This window comes from Cinclus cinclus, chromosome 26, assembly GCF_963662255.1.
Source record: "Cinclus cinclus chromosome 26, bCinCin1.1, whole genome shotgun sequence".
Lineage (NCBI taxonomy): Eukaryota > Metazoa > Chordata > Aves > Passeriformes > Cinclidae > Cinclus > Cinclus cinclus.
The window spans coordinates 5599566-5617395 of NC_085071.1; the positions used below are offsets into that span (position 1 = coordinate 5599566).

General features: G+C 50.6%; 2 protein-coding genes across 6 annotated transcripts; one reads left to right on the forward strand and one right to left on the reverse strand.

Moving 5' to 3' along the window:
- Positions 1-127: 127 nt before the first annotated feature.
- On the reverse strand, positions 128-6826 carry BSDC1 (BSD domain containing 1). 5 transcript variants are annotated; one of them, XM_062509067.1, is made up of 11 exons: positions 6757-6799; positions 6258-6318; positions 5601-5714; positions 4818-4988; positions 4667-4721; positions 4237-4352; positions 3948-4016; positions 3719-3800; positions 2738-3268; positions 2101-2204; positions 128-1848 (listed from the first exon to the last, which is right to left on the reverse strand). In XM_062509067.1, exons 1-11 carry the CDS (start codon positions 6765-6767, stop codon positions 1816-1818), a joined length of 1347 nt encoding a protein of 448 aa, XP_062365051.1. In that variant the 5' UTR covers positions 6768-6799; the 3' UTR covers positions 128-1815. The 5 variants fall into 5 exon arrangements, with proteins under 5 accessions (XP_062365051.1, XP_062365050.1, XP_062365052.1 ...); XM_062509066.1 differs by having other exon boundaries at positions 5598-5714; XM_062509065.1 differs by lacking the exon at positions 128-1848 and having other exon boundaries at positions 2035-2204; positions 5598-5714; positions 6757-6826.
- Positions 6827-7106: 280 nt separating this feature from the next.
- ZBTB8B (zinc finger and BTB domain containing 8B) lies at positions 7107-13144 on the forward strand. Its single transcript, XM_062508946.1, has 4 exons — positions 7107-7128; positions 7737-8636; positions 10940-11118; positions 12002-13144. The coding sequence occupies exons 2-4, from the start codon at positions 7739-7741 to the stop codon at positions 12311-12313; spliced, it is 1389 nt and encodes a 462-aa protein (XP_062364930.1). The 5' UTR covers positions 7107-7128; positions 7737-7738; the 3' UTR covers positions 12314-13144.
- Positions 13145-17830: the final 4686 nt, after the last annotated feature.

Sequence of the window (17830 nt, forward strand, 5' to 3'; positions counted from 1 at the left end):
GTGGGGGACAGAGTTTGAGAAGCCTGGGGTAGCAGGGATTCCTTCCCCTCTCCTGAGGGAGAGGGGAGTAAAGAAAAATGGTGTCATCCCCACCCTAGACGAAATGAGAACACCCGGCACAAGCAGAGACTCTGAGAACTCGTTTAATTGCTGTTAACTGCAAGTCTGTAAAAGGTCTGGAGAAAGTCATTGTTACAAAACTACCAGCTGTTAGAATTGTTCCTGGTTTGTCACCCCAGCTAGAAAAGGCTCAGGGAGATGCAGAATAGTTCAAGAACAGAGAATATTGCACAACCAACCCAACGGTTAATTCGACTAAAGAAGAAAAGAAAGTGACACAGATGCTGCACCCTCGAGCTGTGCTGTGGGATCAGCTGGACTCACACCAGCCCCATGTCCCCACTGGTGTCCCATGTGTCCCCTGCCCACCATAATCTGAGCCAGGACAAGGTGAGGCTCTGCTGGACCCACCACACCCCAGGCAGGAGCAGAGCTGTCCCCAGAGCTTTGCCAGGACAGGGATGCTCCCACCAGTAATCACCTCAAAAGAGGAAAAACACAACCCCAAAACCCCAACTCTTCCAAGTGCACCCCATTTAGTGCTGTCCAAACCCAGCAGGAAACCCCCAGCCTCAGTGGAGGGGGCAGGACAAAGGCAGAAAATGTCACCTCACCACCCCAAAGGCCAGGCAGAGCAGCGAGGGCACTATCCCCTCAGGTTAACTGTGCATTAGCAACATCTCATGTCGTGACAAGGAAACCACCCCAAAAAGAGGACGTGGGGCTGAAGGAAACGTGGCAAGCAGTCACAGGGGCTGAAGTGAAGGAACCCAAGGGAGCACAGCAAAGCCTGTAGAGGCTGCAGGGCCTGGCACGGGTGGGACAGGGGTCAGATGTGGGGACACAGCTTCAGCCAGCAGGGACCACCCACATTTGGGAGTCTCTCTCTGCTCAGGTTGGCCAAGAAGAGGTTGAAGTGGTCAGTGGGTCAGGCTGGGCCTTTGCAATGGCTGAACTGGGCACCAACACGAGGGGTTCTGCTCCCAGGTGACCCAAACCACTGCCAGCCCAGCAGGGCTCAAATAAGAGCAAGCCGCGAGGATTTTGCTTGGAGAATTTAACTAGAAAGCCACAAAACCCAGTGCAGGAAGGTGGTGCAGCTGCAAAGGAGGGGAGGAGCAGGCCTTGGCTCTTCCAGGAACTGCTGGAAACAGGAGTTTCCATGAGAAAAAGCTTCCAAGACAAAAAGCCAGGCAGAAGCTCAGCGTTTGGCAGGGAGTTTGGCTCCTTCCAGGGTCAAAGCCACGAGCCAAGTGCCTTTTTCTGCAGCACCTCCAGCCCTCAGGCCCTCCCTGGGTGTTGCTTTCCGGGTGGGAATTGCGGAGCAGCGAGCGGAGCAGGGACAGCTACATCCAGGAGCCTCTCAGCTGCAGGTTACACGTGCACACACAAGCAAGGAAGGAGCCAGCTGGCAGCCTGGCAGCACCCAGCACACCTGGCAGGGCCCCGAGTGCCCAGCTGGCCCCAGGGACCCCTCACTCTGCCTCTTCCCAACACATCAGGGTCAGTTTTGGCTTGGCCAGTCTCTAGGACCTACGGAGAAGTCGGGTTCCTGTGTGCCAGTGATTTCCTGCTTCCTCCTCCTGGATCTGAAGGGGTCACTTGAGTTGCCCACAGGTTTTAGCAGGAATGGAACTCCTCCAGCCTGGAACTGCAACCCCCAGCACAGTCATACACAAAGGAACAGCCGGTCCGTGATTGAATTCACATTCAATGGTGGAAATGAGCCTGTGACACACACTGGAAGCAGCTGCTTTATTCCCAGTCTTCCCACTCTTCATCTTCCAGCTGCAAACAAGAGGAAATTAATTTCTGAACTGTTTCTAAGCTGTTTTAAACCTCTTCTGTAACTCAACAGCTCCTCCAACCCAGGGCACCTAAGGCAGCACAACACCTGATGGATCCTCACACTCCCACACACTCCCAACAGGGATTCGCCTGCTCTGTTTCCCAAGCCCACCAGCCCCTCTCTGCTCATGCAGCAGCACCCTGAGGGGTTGGTGATACTTTTGGGAGACAGTTCTGCCTTCCCTGACTCACCTCCCCAGACATTTCCACCTTGGACAGTGCCAGCTGCACCTCCTCTTCCGTCATGTCCAGATCAAAGTCCTTTTCCCAGTCCTCGCTGATATCTGTGCTGGAGCCTGGAAGCACAAACATCCCCACTGAGCCACCAGAGCTGGTTCCAAAGCCCTGGAATTCCCAAGGCTCAGAGCTACCACAGCCTGCCTGAGCAGGGAAAACCTCCACATTCCCAGGAACGCCTCCCTGACGGAGATGGGATGGACTGAGCTTGCTTCCCTCACAGCCAGGGCTGGTGCAGAACAAGTGGGAGACGGGAGTGCTGAAACATTTTCTCCTCTGGCCTGGGAGAACTGGGATGTGTCAGGTTCCAGTGACACAGAAAGTGCAGCGGATAAGGAATGACAGGAGGGACTCAGATATGGGGATTGTCATTGCCCCAGCAGGGACACTCCTAGGGATGAAAGGCAGAGGGAAGGAATCACCACATTCCCTCCACAGAGCTCAGCTTTTCCCAGCATCCAGGGACCAAAGGCCTGTTCTGCTCAGCCAGCAGACCTTTGATTTCTTTCCCCTTCCTCTCCCTCACCCCATAAATGCAGAGCCCTTTCCCCAAGAGCTGCCCCTCCCAGTGGGTTCCAGGCCCCACACAAACCTTTCTTGCCGTTGTTGGAGGGGGTGGATTTGCCACTATCTGAGTTGAGCTCGAAGACTCGCAGATCTGTGGGCCCTTCCTCTCTCAGAGTCTCTGTCCTGCCCTGGCCTTTGCTCTCTAGCTCTCTGAGCTCTGTTCCAGCTGCTGGCTCCAAGGATGCTGCTGATTCCTCAGCAGGTGCAGAAGGCTGAGCAGCTTCTGGGGGCTTTGGCAGGGAGCTCTGCTCTTCCAAAGTGGCCTCCACCAGCCTCTGGGAGAGGTCCTCGGTGCCCATGGGCGGAGCTGCAGTCTGTAGCTGGGTGGCAGGCACAGAGGCAGGGTTTGCAATCTGAGTCACAAGGGACACGCTCTCGCTGCTCTCTGAGGGGCTCTGCTCCACTGGGACCAGCTCTGGAGGCAGCACAGCCCAGCTCTCCCCAGAGGGAGCAGCAGGGTGGTTTCCCTCTGGGGCTGCTGGGGCCGATTCTTTCTGTGCTGCTCCTGGAAATGTGATGTTTGCACAAGGCAGGGGGGACATCCCCAAGAACTCCTCTGTAGGGAGGCAGAAGAGAAGCAAGAGATGTTTCAGCAAGTGCAGCAGCAACTGGGCTGGGAGCTGGATTCCACAGAATGTCCTGAGCTAGGAAGGACCCACAGGGATCATCCAGTCCAACCCCTGGACCTGCACGGACATCCCAACAATCCCACCCTGTGCATCCCTGAGAGCAGTGTCCTGGAGCTCTGGTAGCTTTGGGGCTGTGCCCATTCCCTGGGGGGCCTGGGAAGTGCCCAGCACCCTCAGGGTGAAGAGCATTTCCCTGATATTCAACCTAACCCACCCTGACACAGCTCCAGGCATTTCCTCAGATCCCATTACACGTCACAGAGCAGAGATCAGAGCTTCCCCTTCACTGCCCATTGTGATTTGTGAGAGTGAGGAGGAGCCACCACCCCATGAGGAGTTCTCCACAAAGCCTCCCAGGGCCCCAAAACCTGTCCCACCTTCATCTTCCTCCCAGCCTGGCTCCTCTTGGTGCATGCTCTGCTCCGCTCTCTGCTTCAGAGCCTCCCTGCGGGCTTCATCCTGCAGGGAATTCAACATCAGCAGCCACTCATATCCCCAATCCCTTCCTTCCCCCAGGCATTTTGGCACCACTGACTCCAAGGAGTCGCCCCAGATCCCTGTTTTCCCAGGAAAACACCCCCAGGGAGCTCCCCCAGCCTGACCCACCTGCTCCAGGCGATGCAGTTTGTAGAAGTAGCGCTGCCAGAACTCCAAGTGGGAAACAGCCACAGGGACCTGGGGAAGGGATCAGGGAAAGGGATGAGCCCCTCAGAGGGAGAGCTGCAGCTGCTGCTGTGCCCCTCTCTCCTCCCAAAGCTCGCAGCTTCCATTTTATTGCAACAATTTTTCCATAGTTTACCACGCAATCTGTTTTCATTCCAGCTGCAGGGGACAAACAGCTCAGGGCTTTCCTGAAGCATTCCACAAGTCAGGAATTGCCCAGGCAGGGCCTCACCATTTTGGTGTAGAGTGCCCGGATGGAAGGGCTGGTTGCCAGCAGCTCTGCAATCTCCCCTTTCTTCTCCTCCAGGTTAAACTGAGCGAGCCAGGCCTCGAGCAGCTCAGCAGGGCCTGTTTGGGACATGCACAGGAATGAAAATCCTTGGCACAAACCAGAGTTTGGGGAAGTTTTATTGAAGAGATGCTGGGGCAAAGGAGGAGGGACACACAGGGCTCAGACCTCCTCTGCCAGCCCAAGACCATGTGGCAAACCAGACCAGTAAATTCAGCCTAAGCTGGTCCTTGAGGTAAGAGCCAAAGCTGCTCTTCATAGCTGGCCCCAGCTACAGCCAAGCCAGCCCTGCTGGCCAAAGGCTTCAGGGAATTCCAGCTGCCCCCAACCCCCCTAGGGGCAGCACCCTGGGCCCCCCTGCACCCTCCCATACCATCGGGCTCATTGCAGTAGGTGGCTGGGTCAGACTGGAGGCTGTAGAGACGAGCCTGGAGGAGACACACAGGGACAGCTGTCAGGGGAGGGACAGCAGCAGAGCCAGGGGACAGGGCTCAGGATGTCACACCCCAGAATGGGACACTCACCTTGGCACTGTCGTAGGGCTCGGTGGTACCTGAGGGTGTTGCCATCAGTGTGATCACATCACAGTCAATGGTCTTGTCCGGGGAGGGAGCAAAGGTGTCCGAGATGACCCCCAGGAAGTCAGAGAGCCCCTTCCTCACCCTCTCAGTGGCACCTGAGGAGCCTTCCGCCCTCTTCAAGGCAAGAGGCAGCACAGTGTCAGTAAGATCCCAGAATTTCTGGCTAGGATCCTTGAGGAAGAAGGATCTCTCCCTTTGGGAAAGCGCTATGGAGGAGACAGGGCTGGAAGGGAGTGGTGGGAGGCACCTGCCTCTGGGGGGAAACTGAGCTGAGGCTTTGTGGGAAGGACACAACCAGGTTTGGGGCTGCCTGGTTTGGAGTGGGACTGTCCCAGCAGCAGCTGTACAGGACTGAGGCTCACAGCTCTTGTGGAGAGCCTGTGTCACCCTACAGTGACACTGCCAGTGTCCCCTCTGCTCAGCACAGCGCAGAGGCAACCACAGGAACCTTCCTGTGTTCATCTACAAGAGCAGAGGAGACAGGACAAGGTGGAATGGCCTTCCAGCTGAAGGAAGGTGGGGTTAGATGGGTTATTGAGAAGGAATTCTTCCCTGTGAGGGCGGTGGGATGGAATTCCCAGAGAAGCTGTGGCTGCCCCATCCCTGGAATTATCCCAGGTCAGGTTGGACAGGGCTTGGAGCACCCTGGGATGGTGAAAGGTGTCTCTGCCCATGGCAGGGGTGGCACTGGATGATGTTGAAGCTCTCCCAGCCCCTACTCACTGCCAGCTTGTCCTTGACCACGCTGGCCGTGGCGGCGATGGTGCAGGCAGTGTCGTGCTGCACCACCTGGGTGAACTCAGCCAGGTCCCGCTTCATGAATTCCAGAGCCTCTGTGGACTGCAAGGAGACAGCAGGTGGATTCTCCAGGCTTTTGGCTCCCCAACAAAGCCGTGGTCGCTCCCAGCACGTTACAAAAACTCAAGTGGGAGAGTTTAGCCCAGCCGAGCCCTCACCCCAACCTGGGCAATGTGTAAGACCAGAATAACCTGAATAACAACAGCATTTGCTATGCCCAGAACACATTCCAGAAGGATTTATGCCAAGACTAGAAAAAAACATAGGTCGGGAAAAGCCTGGGTTTAAGTTTTGTGTATAATTAACACAACCAGTCCTGTCATGGGCAGGAAATTACACACCACAAAGCCATGCCAGAAAGCACAACCCCCTCTACTCGGGGGTGATTTTCACATGACAGAGCCCAGCACAACCCAGAGTTCGCTCAGCCAAAGATCCTCAGCAAATCCATCCCAGTCCTGCTTTGAGGAGACCCTCCAGGGCTGTGCTCCAGCCCCGTGGCCTCACTGGGCCCTCAGGGCTGCTCGCCCCGTCCCGGTCCCGACCGATCTCAGTCCCTCCCCGTCCCGTCCCGGTGGTTCCCACCTTCTCCTTGACAGCCTGGTAGCTCTGCTGGAGCCAGCTCCGCCACCAGCCCCCGTCCTCCCTGCGCGGGACAGGACACGGCGTCAGGACACGGCCACACAAACACAGAGCCCGAGCCCAAACCCAGATCCCAACCCCAGACCCAGACTCTGATCCCAACCCCAGATCCCGATCCCAGGTCCAGACCCAGACCCAGATCCCAGATCCCAACCCCAGACCCAGACTCTGATCCCGAGCCCAGATCCCGATCCCAGGTCCAGACCCGGACCCAGATCCCAGATCCCAACCCCAGACCCAGACTCTGATCCCGAGCCCAGATCCCGATCCCAGGTCCAGACCCAGACGCAGATCCCAGATCCCAACCCCAGACCCAGGTCCCAGATCCCAAACCCAGCCCCGCTTCCCGGCCCCCCCTCGCCGCTCTCCATCCCCATCGCGGTCCCGTTCCCGTTCCCGCCCCTCTCCCGGGCCCGCCGCCCCCCGGCCGTGCCCCACTCACCCCTCCGCCATCTTGGCGGTGTGACGTCACCAATATTTACCGACCCCTCAACCCGCGGGCCCTGCCTAGGAGCCGGTTGTCCTCTGACGTCACTTCCTGTTCCGCCCACTCCCGGGTACGGCGGCCGGGCGGGACCGGGGCCGGGCGGAGGTGAGCGATGGGCACCGAGCGCTCCCCGGGGCGGGCGGGGACGCGTTCCGGGGTACCCCGCGACCGGGCGGGGCGGTGCTTAGAGCAGGGAGGGGTCCCAGTACCGGGCAGGACGGTCCTTGGCGCGGCTGGGGATCCCGACACCGGGCAAGGTGGTCCTTGGCGTTCTAGGGGATGCTGGTCTGGGAAGGACGGTCCTTGGTGTTTCGGGACATCCGCTGGGTACCGGCGGGACGGTGCTTGGAGGGGTGTGGGACCCCCGGTAGCGGCGGGGTCGGGCAGGACGATTCTTGGCGGTGTCTCCGGGGCGCTGTCCCGGTACCCCCGGTGTCCCCGCAGCGCTGGGAGGGGGTGTCAGTGCCGGTGTCCCCTCGGCGCCGGTGTCCCCTCGGCGCCGGTGTCCCCTCGGCGCCGGTGTCCCCTCGGTCCTGGTGTCCCCTCGGCGCCGGTGTCCCCTCGGTGCCGGTGTCCCCTCGGTCCTGGTGTCCCCTCGGCGCCGGTGTCCCCTCGGTCCTGGTGTCCCCTCGGTCCTGGTGTCCCCTCGGCGCCGGTGTCCCCTCGGTGCCGGTGTCCCCTCGGTGCCGGTGTCCCCTCGGTCCTGGTGTCCCCTCGGCGCCGGTGTCCCCTCGGTCCTGGTGTCCCCTCGGTGCCGGTGTCCCCTCGGTGCCGGTGTCCCCTCGGTCCTGGTGTCCCCTCGGTGCCGGTGTCCCCTCGGTCCTGGTGTCCCCTCGGTGCCGGTGTCCCCTCGGTGCCGGTGTCCCCTCGGTCCTGGTGTCCCCTCGGTGCCGGTGTCAACTCGGTGCTGACGGCTCACTCTGTTCCCTGCACAGCCATGGAGGTGCAATCGTACTACACCAAACTGCTGGGGGAGCTGAACGAGCAGCGCAAGCGGGATTTCTTCTGCGACTGCAGCATCATCGTGGAGGGCAGGATCTTCAAAGCCCACAAGAACATCCTGTTCGCCAACAGCGGCTACTTCCGAGCGCTGCTCATCCACTACATCCAGGACAGCGGCCGCCACAGCACAGCCTCGCTCGACATCGTCACCTCCGAGGCTTTCTCCATCATCCTGGATTTCCTCTACTCCGGGAAGCTGGATCTGTGCGGGGAGAACGTGATCGAGGTGATGTCCGCCGCCAGCTACCTGCAGATGACAGATGTGGTCAACTTCTGCAAAACCTACATCAGATCCTCCTTGGACATCTGCAGGAAAATCGAGAGGGAAGCAGCTTTTTACCAGGCTGACAGCGGGAGCTCAGCCAGGGAAGGCACATCCTTGGGGTCGGCCTCCGTGTCCTCCCTGCAGGAGAAGAAGAGGATTCCAGAATGCCAGCGGGATCCTCCTTGTGGGGACTGCAACAGCTGCCACCCCTTGGAGCTGGTGGCCCGGGACCCGCTGAGCAGTAACTCCCCCGATGGCTCCTCGCTGCCTAAAGGGGTGGAACCCAAGGTGGAGTTTGACCCTGATGAGGTGGAGGTGGAGCGGCTGCCGCAGTTCCCCGCCCCGCTGTCCCTGGAGCAGATGGAAGAGGGGCAGCCCGTGGAGCTGGCCTGCAATAATTACCACATGAAGCAGTTCCTGGAGGCTCTGCTGCGCAACAGCTCGGCCCCGAGGAAGGAGGACGTGGTGCATCACTTTGTCCGGGGATTTGAGGGTAGGGCTGAGGATGCAGGAGTAGCCATGAGCTCCATGATGGACATTCACAGCGACTGGTATGGTGAGGACACAGGTGAGAGGACTCGGGGGGTGCAGGCTGTGCAGTGGAGGAGGGAACAGCTTTGTTTGGTCTCTTCTTTTGTTACTCTTGTTCAAGAATATTTTGCTGAAATATTTTGGCACGATGAAATAAACTCTTGTTGTGCACTTTTAAAGCAGCTGTACTCGTTTGTTCTGTGCAGCCCGTGGCAGGTGAGTATTCCTTTTGGAGCAGCAGCTGCAGCTCCCAAATCACCCCCAAACTCCACTTGGGGTGATTCTTCTTTAATAAACAAACTCACTGGGACCTCGTTGAATGGCAGGTGTGATTTTAAAAAGAATTTTTCCCTCTCAGTGGCCAAAAAGAGCAATCCAAGAGGAGCTGAGCTGCCACAGGAGGGATCTGCTGCAGGACCTGGTGCAGCAGGAGGAGCTCATCCCATCACAGCTCCTGCCAGTGCTGCTCTGTGTGTTCCTGCTTGGAACTTCAGGGGGCAGGAATCAGTTTTATCCGACACTGAGGGACTCCTACAGGAATTTCAGGAGCACTGAAAGTTTTCAACTCTGTGGTGTAGCATAAGGTTGAGGCTTTTTTTTCCACTTCTCAGCTGCCCCAAGCCCAGCACCAGTTGGATTATCTCAGGAATATTTCCTGGCAGCACTGTCAGGCAATTGGAGAAGAAGAAAATCATGCCCATGTGCATTTCTCCTGATGTGGACAATAAAGATTTGGGCATTTAATCAGGTTTTTGATAAGTGCCTTGTGAGGACAGGAGGTGGCTGTGACAAACTGTGAGTGCCACAGGTGCTGAGGATGTGACAAATGCCACAGGGCTGGTGCTGACTGTAGCCAGCAAATTTATTTTAATGTCATCTCCAGCTCAAGCTGCCTGTGTGACTTTAAAGCCAATAGAAGTGACAAATCCTCTCCCTGCTTTCAAACAGGGCACTGATAAAATCACAAATCCAGGGTTTTACTCTCAGTACAAAAAGCACTCACGCTGGTGCTTTTTGACATGTGGCAAGGCAAGAACATCCAACACACAAATTTCACTTCTCTTTTTCCTCTGTCAACATCTCCAGGCTGTTCATGAATCATTAAAAGGGAAATGCTTCCAGAGTTTGATAGGGAACATCAGGAGTCCTGACAATGTATCAGAAATGTTAGTGGGAGATGGTTTTTTTGTGGGAGTGAGGGAAAAGAAATCAAACCTTCCATTCCTTCTGTTTCTGTGCTAAAACAGGATTTTGTAGCAGTGAGGAGAGTGGGAGTTTCTCAGCTTTCAGTGGTGCTGCTGCCTCAGTTTTTTCACAAGGCACCAGAAATAAGAAATACCAAGTCCTGATAAAAGAATGGTGTACTCAGGTTAAGAGATGAGATAAATATCATTTCTTTTCAAGTGTCTGTTCCAGTCATCCTTCACAGAAGGCAGGAAAACAGGCACCTGTAGAGCACTGGAAGCAAGGCAGGACTAACAACTGGGTTGGTTGGCGTTTTAATGAAGTTCTAAATGCTCAGCAGGGATTTGCAATCCCTTGGGAAGTTCCAAAATGGGGTGAGCTGACTCTCACTCACATCATTAATACCAGACACACCTTCTTTGATAGTGGGTTGGATAAACTTTAATACAAAGGATGCTCTGCAGCCTCACCTGCTTGACACACAAAACATTTCCCTGAATCAGGTCTCCTGGAACAAGGAAAATTAATCCTTTGGCATCACATCTCCACCTTTCTCCTGGAAGGGAAGCTGGGCTGGTGCTGAAAAACTTGGCAATGCCCAAGTTTCTGTAAAATGGAATCTTCAAATTTAATTCTGTTCTTGCACCTGAGTCCATCAGTTTGTGGTTTGGTTTTAGGAACGGTAAAATATTGTCAGGAAATATACTGGAGTCTTTCATCTCATTATACCCAACAGGAAGGCAGTAGAAATAAGGAGTCATATTTTCATATCTAAATATGAAAGCACAGGGACAAAAAGGGCTATTCCAATCTGCAGTTTGTGTTAAAGGTTTTAGTTTCTGGTGCTGTTTAATGATAATGGTTTAATAATTAAAAGAAAGGAAGTGGCAGAGATGGAGCGGAGAGCCCACTTCACTAAAAACAGATTTTTGGTATTTAATTAAAAGTCATCCTAAAATAAAATCAATGTTTTGCTGTGATGAACAACAGACTGGCTGATTTTCCAGCTGCATGAATTCTGCAATACCACAAACTGAGGAAATCCCAGGTAAGAGAGAAGAGAGGAAAACGCACAGCTCCCACCTCGCAGGACGAGGAGCCCGAACAGCAGCTCAGAAAATACCTGAGCTAACCCAGTGTGTTTTTATCCCCAAGGCGACGTGCTGGTGGTACCCATCAAGCTGCACAAGTGCCCGTTCTGCCCCTACACGGCCAAGCAGAAGGGGATCCTCAAGCGCCACATCCGCTCGCACACCGGGGAGCGGCCGTACCCCTGCGAGACCTGCGGCAAGCGCTTCACCCGCCAGGAGCACCTGCGCAGCCACGCCCTCAGCGTGAGTGCCAAGGCTCAAATCCACCTGGGGAGCTCGTGGCTGAGCTTTCCTTGCTGTTTTCCTGTTGTGTTTCCCAAGGGATGTTAGTGTTGTCAACGCGAGAGCTTTTCGGTTTAGTTCGTTGTTTTGGTTCTGTTGGATGTTTGGTATTTGTCCTGGGTTGGGTAATAAGGGTTTTGTTTTGTTCTCTCCAATTTGTTGGATTGGATTTTGGGGAAGGAATTCTGCCCTGTGGGAGTGGTGAGGATGTGGATTCCTTGTTGCTGGAAGTGTTCCAGGCCAGGTTGGAGAGAGCTTGGGATTGTGGAAGGTGTTCATGGGCTGGACAAGCTCTAAGTCCTTTCCCAAACCATTCCATGATTTCATGATTCTTCCACTTGGGTAGCCCAAATCTCTGTGGCCAGAATCACCCCTTCAGCTGGAGTGTGGCTTCTCTGTTTTGGCAATCTCTCCACACCACCAAACTGCCTTTTTGCCCCAAGTCTGTTTTCCCTGCAGGTCCATCGTTCCAACGAGCCCATCATCTGCAAGGGCTGCAGGAGAACCTTCACCAACAGCCTGTCCTAGGGGCATTTTATTCTCCCAGTCTGTTAGATTGGATTTTGGGCAAGGAATTCTTTCTTGTGAGGGTGGTGAGGCTGTGGATTCCTCATTGCTGGAGGTGTCCTAGGCCAGGTTTGCAGCAACCTGGAACTGTGGAAGGTGTCCATGGGCTGGGCAAGCTCTAAATCCCTTCCAGCCCAAACCATTCCATGATTTTTGTACTTTGTACTTTTGGCCACAAAAGATTTGGCCTTCAGCTGGAGTGTGGTTTCTCTGTTTTGGCAATCTCTCCACAGCACCAAACTGCCTTTTTGCCCCAAGTCTGCTGTTTTCCCTGCAGGTCCATCGTTCCAACAAGCCCATCATCTGCAAGGGCTGCAGGAGAACCTTCACCAACAGCCTCTCCCAGGGGCTGCGGCGCTTCGGGCTCTGTGACAGCTGCACCTGTGTCACCACCACCCACGAGGACTCCATGCCCATCAACCTCAGCCTCATGGAAACAGCCTCAGAAGGGCAGGAAAAGGGGGATGCTGACAATGATTGGCCCATCTACGTGGAGTCTGGAGAAGAAAATGACCCAGCTGAGGATGATGATGGTGATGACAAGCAGGAAATCCACCGGGGTTTGTCAGACAGAGAGACTTTGATGTAGCAGTGAGAGGAGAGGGGGAGCACTGAGAGGTTCCCTGGAAGAAAACTGCACATTTGCTCCATCAGTGACACTGTGCTGGTTTTTATTATTCTGTTTTTTTTTTTTTTAATTAAATTGTGGGGAGAAATGGAATTTTTAATAGTTTTTAAGTTTGCAGTGCTGTGCACCAGAAATCTGGGAAGAATTTTCTGGCTGGGGCTCCCAGAGGTTGGACTTGAGCAGTTTCTCTTCCTCCTGGTTTTGGTTTTGCAGGTGGAACACCCCTGGGTTGTTTTGGGGACAGGTTTCTTCAAATAATGAGTCGTGGTCCTTAATCCCTGATCTGAAAGGGGCACCACCTTTTCTCTGAAGATGACATGAAATGTGGTTTACATTTCTTACCTTGGGACTTTTCTGTCTTAGGACAAGGTTGTCTAAATCTAAACCATAAATGTTTGATGAAACTGGATCTGACCTGGAAACCAGGGCAGAAAAACCAGGATAACAGAAAAAAAAAAGAAAAATGCTGCTGCTGAAAGGATAGACAGGAAGTATAAATCTATTTCACATAATTAATTGCAGGAATTTAGAGACCAAACTTCTCTTTCTGAATTTTTACTGCATCTTCCTCTTCTTAGAGCTGTAGATCTTCAGCTGTGTTTTAATGTCATTCAGATATCTGTAGTCTTGGCTTAAATATCAAGGACAAATATTGGTGTTTTAGTGGCCAGGACTGAGAAAAAAGCCCAAATTCTTTTCAGCTTTTTACAACAGGAGTTAAAAAGCTGTCAAGCAGGTTCCTTGGGAATTTTGAATGTGGCAGATTGAATAACCAGATCCACACCTGCTGTAGCTGAGGAGCAGTGAAATGTCTGAGCTATGCTATAAAAGAGCTCTGAATGCCCTTCTGGAATCTTTTTCTTTCTCTTTTACTGTAATTTCTTTTAGAATTTGGGGATCCTCTCATAATTTATGTTTTGTGATTTTATCCAATATTTATTTTTTTTTTAAAAAAAACCCTCCACTGTGGACCTCCTGTTTCTTTGCTGGGGCAGCTAAAGGTTTTCAAAGGAGGATAAATTTTGTCACTTTTCCGGCAGAAAGTTTTTTAAAACTATGAAAACTCATGCTGGGAATCTTTATCAGAAAACCCAGCACCACCAGAAAGCCTGTTTGTTTAGGGATGACCTCCTGTTCCCTGACAAAGGGAAAAAAACTGAAATATACTGTGAAATAAGACTGTTAATGCTTCTTCACTCTGCTGTTCCTAAGTGTTTCATGAAAAGGCAAATTTGAGGAGTCTTTTATGGCTGGAGCAGAATTCTGTAGACAAATTTGGCTGACAAAGAGTGAGGAGCTCCTCCTACTTGGTGCTGTTTCCTGAGGGTTTTTGGTGTAAAGATTTTCCACTTGGCAAACCTAAAAAACCCTAAGAGCCCTCTGATTTAACCAGGGTTGTTGTTTTTTTTTTCTCTGTACATATTGAAAAAGAGCAATTCAGCTTTTCCCTCTGCTTCATCCAGCAGTGCAACAGTTCCACTGTCATGTCAGATTTATTTGTGAGAGGTGATTCTGCTCTCACAAGTGCAGCCAAGGCTTCATTACCACACCAGGTAGGATGAGGAAAGAAGAAACAAAGTTCTTTTTCAAGAATTCACTTTACTGGTAGCTGCTGAAAAAAGCAGAAGGTGAAGAGACTTCTTTTGGAGTGGTCTGGTCCAAGTTCTTGATGAGTGTCACCATGTAATGTGACATTTTCTGGCATTATTTTCTGCCCTTTAATTTGGGTGAGTTTCAGTCATCCCTGTTCCAGGTCAGCTGGAAATTTGAGTTTGTAGGAGCTGGAACACAGGACAAAACCTTTACAAAATTCCCTGTTCTAGAGCCCCTGTTTTAGTCCATGTGAATTAAGGGACATTGAAAGGACAACTCATGGAGGTGCCACCTTTGGAGTTGAGCTCCTCTGAAAATCCTGCTGTGGTTTTGGCTCCTTGGTGTTCTTGAAAACCTGAGCAAAATGTGAGGCTTGGAAACCTGTTTGGAAAAGCACCAGGGCTTGTCTTTTGGGCTGCTGGATTTTTGGTTGAATCCACCCAAAACTGTAGGGTGATAAAGGTGATAAAGGAGGCACTTTCTGCCTTGAGAGCTGTGGATAATCTGAGCTTTTTTGGGAGATTTGCTGATGCAAGTGGGGCAGGAATGTAAATAGGGGATCCAATTAATATTTAATGACCAGAACTCTGGTCATGAAGATTCCACCTCATTGTAAATATTAGTAAAAGCCACTAAACCTGGAATATCATCTGAGCCTGGTCCTGCCTCGTGCTCCACAAGGTTGGGAAGTTCCTGGCGTGGCTGAGCTGACTCTGAGCCTGTGGAGACACTTGGAGCAGGGGAAAAAAAAAATAAAGAACCTTGCAGGAATGACTGCAGAAACCTTTTCCTTCACCCTGCTGTCTTTGGTTTTAGAGATTGTCCTTGTGTGTTTGTGCCTAGAGAATGGAGCTGTCAGGGGTCCGGGGTGGGCGGGTGGGGGAGGCTTTTCCACAGGGAAAGTTCCACCAAACTCGGGGTTTCCTGTTCAATTTTGTCATTTTGTGCTGCTTTGTTTCTTTGTTTCCCGTGGAGTCTTTTCAGCCTTTGGATGTAGAAGAGGATGGAGTTTATCCACATTTTTGTGACTGGGGTGTTCATGTAAATCCGTTTGCTTGTGCTTTCCGCTTCGTTTTCTGGATGTTTCCTCCTGAAATCTTCCATTTGTAGATCCAGCCTCTCCAAGTTTTGAGAAAATAATGTTGGCTGTTTAAAAACCTTCCTGTGGTGCTTGATGAAGAATCAAAAATCATGTTTTTAGGGGAGTTATTTCTAATAGAATCTCTTTCTCAAAGGTTTTTAAATGCCGTGAAGACAACAGATCTTCAAACTTAGCTCGTTGTACTTGACTTTGTTTAGGAATACACATTTTAATGTCTTTTTTATTTTTTTTTTTGCACAGAAATGCACTGTATTTCACTGAAGGAATACATGCTGCACTGGTATTTGTAGTGCATTTAACCTCTTGGTGCAAAGCCCTTGTAAATCTTCCAAATGTGGTCGTTGAATTTCCTGATGTTTTGTAAGACAGTTTCATAACTGAAGTCCTTTAGTCCAGTAATGATGACAGATTCTTATAAACTGAACCTTATTTGTGGAAGTGACTCAACTATATTTGTGGAGCATCCTGGAGTTTTTTGATTGTCTAGAAAATAAAACTCTCTGAGAGGGTTGCTTTGATTTTTTTACTGTTCAAATGTTGACTGAGTAAACCTGAGAGGGTCTAGATTGAGGCTCACGTTTCAATTTCTGGCATTAAAATTCAATAATTAATATATCCATTGAATTAATTTGGTTTAAAAATTAGTATATCCACTTTTGGAGACAGTTAGTTTGCAAGAAAATCAGTTTTTTGGAAGGAAAGGATTAAAAAGATCCTGTTCACTGTAACTCCAGCCAAGTGAGATTTTTAGATAATCTTTTATTTTATTAACATTGACTTGTTTTTTTTAACAATCTTTGTGGTTTTATGTTAATTCAACTTTTAAAACTCCTTTTAAAACTCCTTTTAAAACTTCTCATTTTTCTTGCTGGGGAGCAGACACTGATCCCAGCTAGGAGGAAATGCTTGTGGAGATGGGGAGGACAACATCCCAAATATTCTTTCAAGAAAAATTTGAATAATATCCAATATTTCACGAAATAACTTGCTGCAAGTACACAATTTTTCCTTTTTTTTTTTTTTCCCCATGAAAGATGTGAGATGTTGAAGAACTCAGAAGGGATGAGGGTGTTTATTTCCACCTTTGGTGAAAAGGATTTTTTGTGGGGGATGAGGAAAGCAGGAGAGCAGGGCAGTCAAGAAGGTGTCAAAGAACTCGGGAATGATTTGGGGAGAATTGTTTGGATCTGGCCCTAAATCATCAACAAGAGCTGTATGTAAATCCATATTTGAGTCTGATTTTTGTCCATTTTGAGACATTTGGCTGTTCTGGGAAAATGGGTGAAGAGTTTAATGAGGGTTTTAATTATCTTGCTGGAACAGGGTTAGGATTTGGGGTTCCACCAAATCTCAGACTTTTCCAAATTATTGGATTTTGCTGCCAGAGGGAAGATTTCTCCCTGGAGTCAGGGGTTTAGGTCAGGACATTCTGATTTCCTGCTCATTTTGAAAAGGAAAGAGATCTCCTGGTGCCCCGGAGGCTCCATGGGTTTGGGATTTGTACTCAGAAATTGGGATTTGTGCTTGAACACAAAGGTGGAGCTCAAATCCAGGGTGATTTAACTCTCCTGGTTTGGTCCTTGGGGAAAGCTGAGGACAGGAATGATGATGCAAATGAAGAAAACCCAAATCCAAGCTGGCAGTGGTCACATGAAAATTGTAATCTCATTCTTAATTAGTTTATAGGCTTTGAACAGTTGCTTAAGTTGTTTTAGTATAGGCTCAGGAGTTTTTCCTTGGTAAAAAATATCCCTGGATAATTAAGAGTTAGAAAATGCACCATCACTGAAGGCTGTGATTCCTGAGGAACATTTATTTTGAGGAAAACTGAAATCTTTTAACTGGTGCCACTGTTAATTAAACTATTATAATATAATACACAACACCATTATATATTATTACTGTTAATCCTATTTGGTTAGCAAATCCAAGGAGGAATGTATGTTAATTTTTCTGTGAGCAAGAAAAATGTAATTTTTTTAAGTGTAACTGTTCTCTGCAGAGCAGATTCTTTACACTCAGGCTGTGAGGAGCAGCTCCTTCACCTCCTTCACACAGCTGCCAAGCACATTCCCTCTGGATAAACTTTCCAAACAGCATCTCAAGTGGAACTTTCTCAGCTGAAATTGGCTCCAAAATTTAAAAAAAAACAACCCAAAAAAAAAAAAAATCCTCTCTGCATGTCTGGCATTGTTTGGGATGCATTATCTGCACAACAGGATGAAATCAATCCCATGGATGAGAAATTCCAAGTTTGTTCTGTGGTTGTTCCTGGACCCACAGCACAGAGCAGTGAGCAGGAAGTGCTCTGAGGAAAGCACTTGTAGCATCTTTGAAATTTCTAATTAAGCTACTCTAGATATCATTGAATATTTCCCCCATATTTTTGAAATTCTCCTGCCTGTTCCTGGCACATGGAGAACCCTCAAGCTCCTGCTGACATTGATACAAAGCCCCAGTGACAGAAGACTGAAAGCACCACCCAGCAAGTCAAACAGAACAAATACCTCCAGATAATTCTTTTCCAAGGGAAGCTTTCAGCTGATGAAATAATTTGGGCAGAAATGTGGAAAAAAAAATACGTAGAATATTGAGCAACAAGGTGTCATTATTCATGGTCTTTAAGGCTCTTCCCTGCCCAAACCATTCTGGGATTCTGTAATTTCATGTTAAATAAAAAGATGTGCTACTTAGTTGGCTTGACAGGCAAAAATAAACTTGAAAGGAATTAATTCAAGACATATTAAAATCTGATACTACACATAAATGGTCTGGTTTATATT

Coding starts and splice junctions, on each gene's coding strand:
- BSDC1 (XM_062509064.1), bottom strand. CDS start 5,336: ATGAACACAGGAAGGTTCCTGTGGTTGCCTCTGCGCTGTGCTGAGCAG. Junction 3,269..3,718: donor AGGCTGGGAGGAAGATGAAG/GTGGGACAGGTT, acceptor GCCTCCCTACAG/AGGAGTTCTTGGGGATGTCC. Junction 2,205..2,737: donor CTCCAACAACGGCAAGAAAG/GTTTGTGTGGGG, acceptor TTGTGCTTCCAG/GCTCCAGCACAGATATCAGC.
- ZBTB8B (XM_062508946.1), top strand. CDS start 7,739: ATGGAGGTGCAATCGTACTACACCAAACTGCTGGGGGAGCTGAACGAG. Junction 8,637..10,939: donor CTGGTATGGTGAGGACACAG/GTGAGAGGACTC, acceptor TTTATCCCCAAG/GCGACGTGCTGGTGGTACCC. Junction 11,119..12,001: donor TGCGCAGCCACGCCCTCAGC/GTGAGTGCCAAG, acceptor TTTTCCCTGCAG/GTCCATCGTTCCAACAAGCC.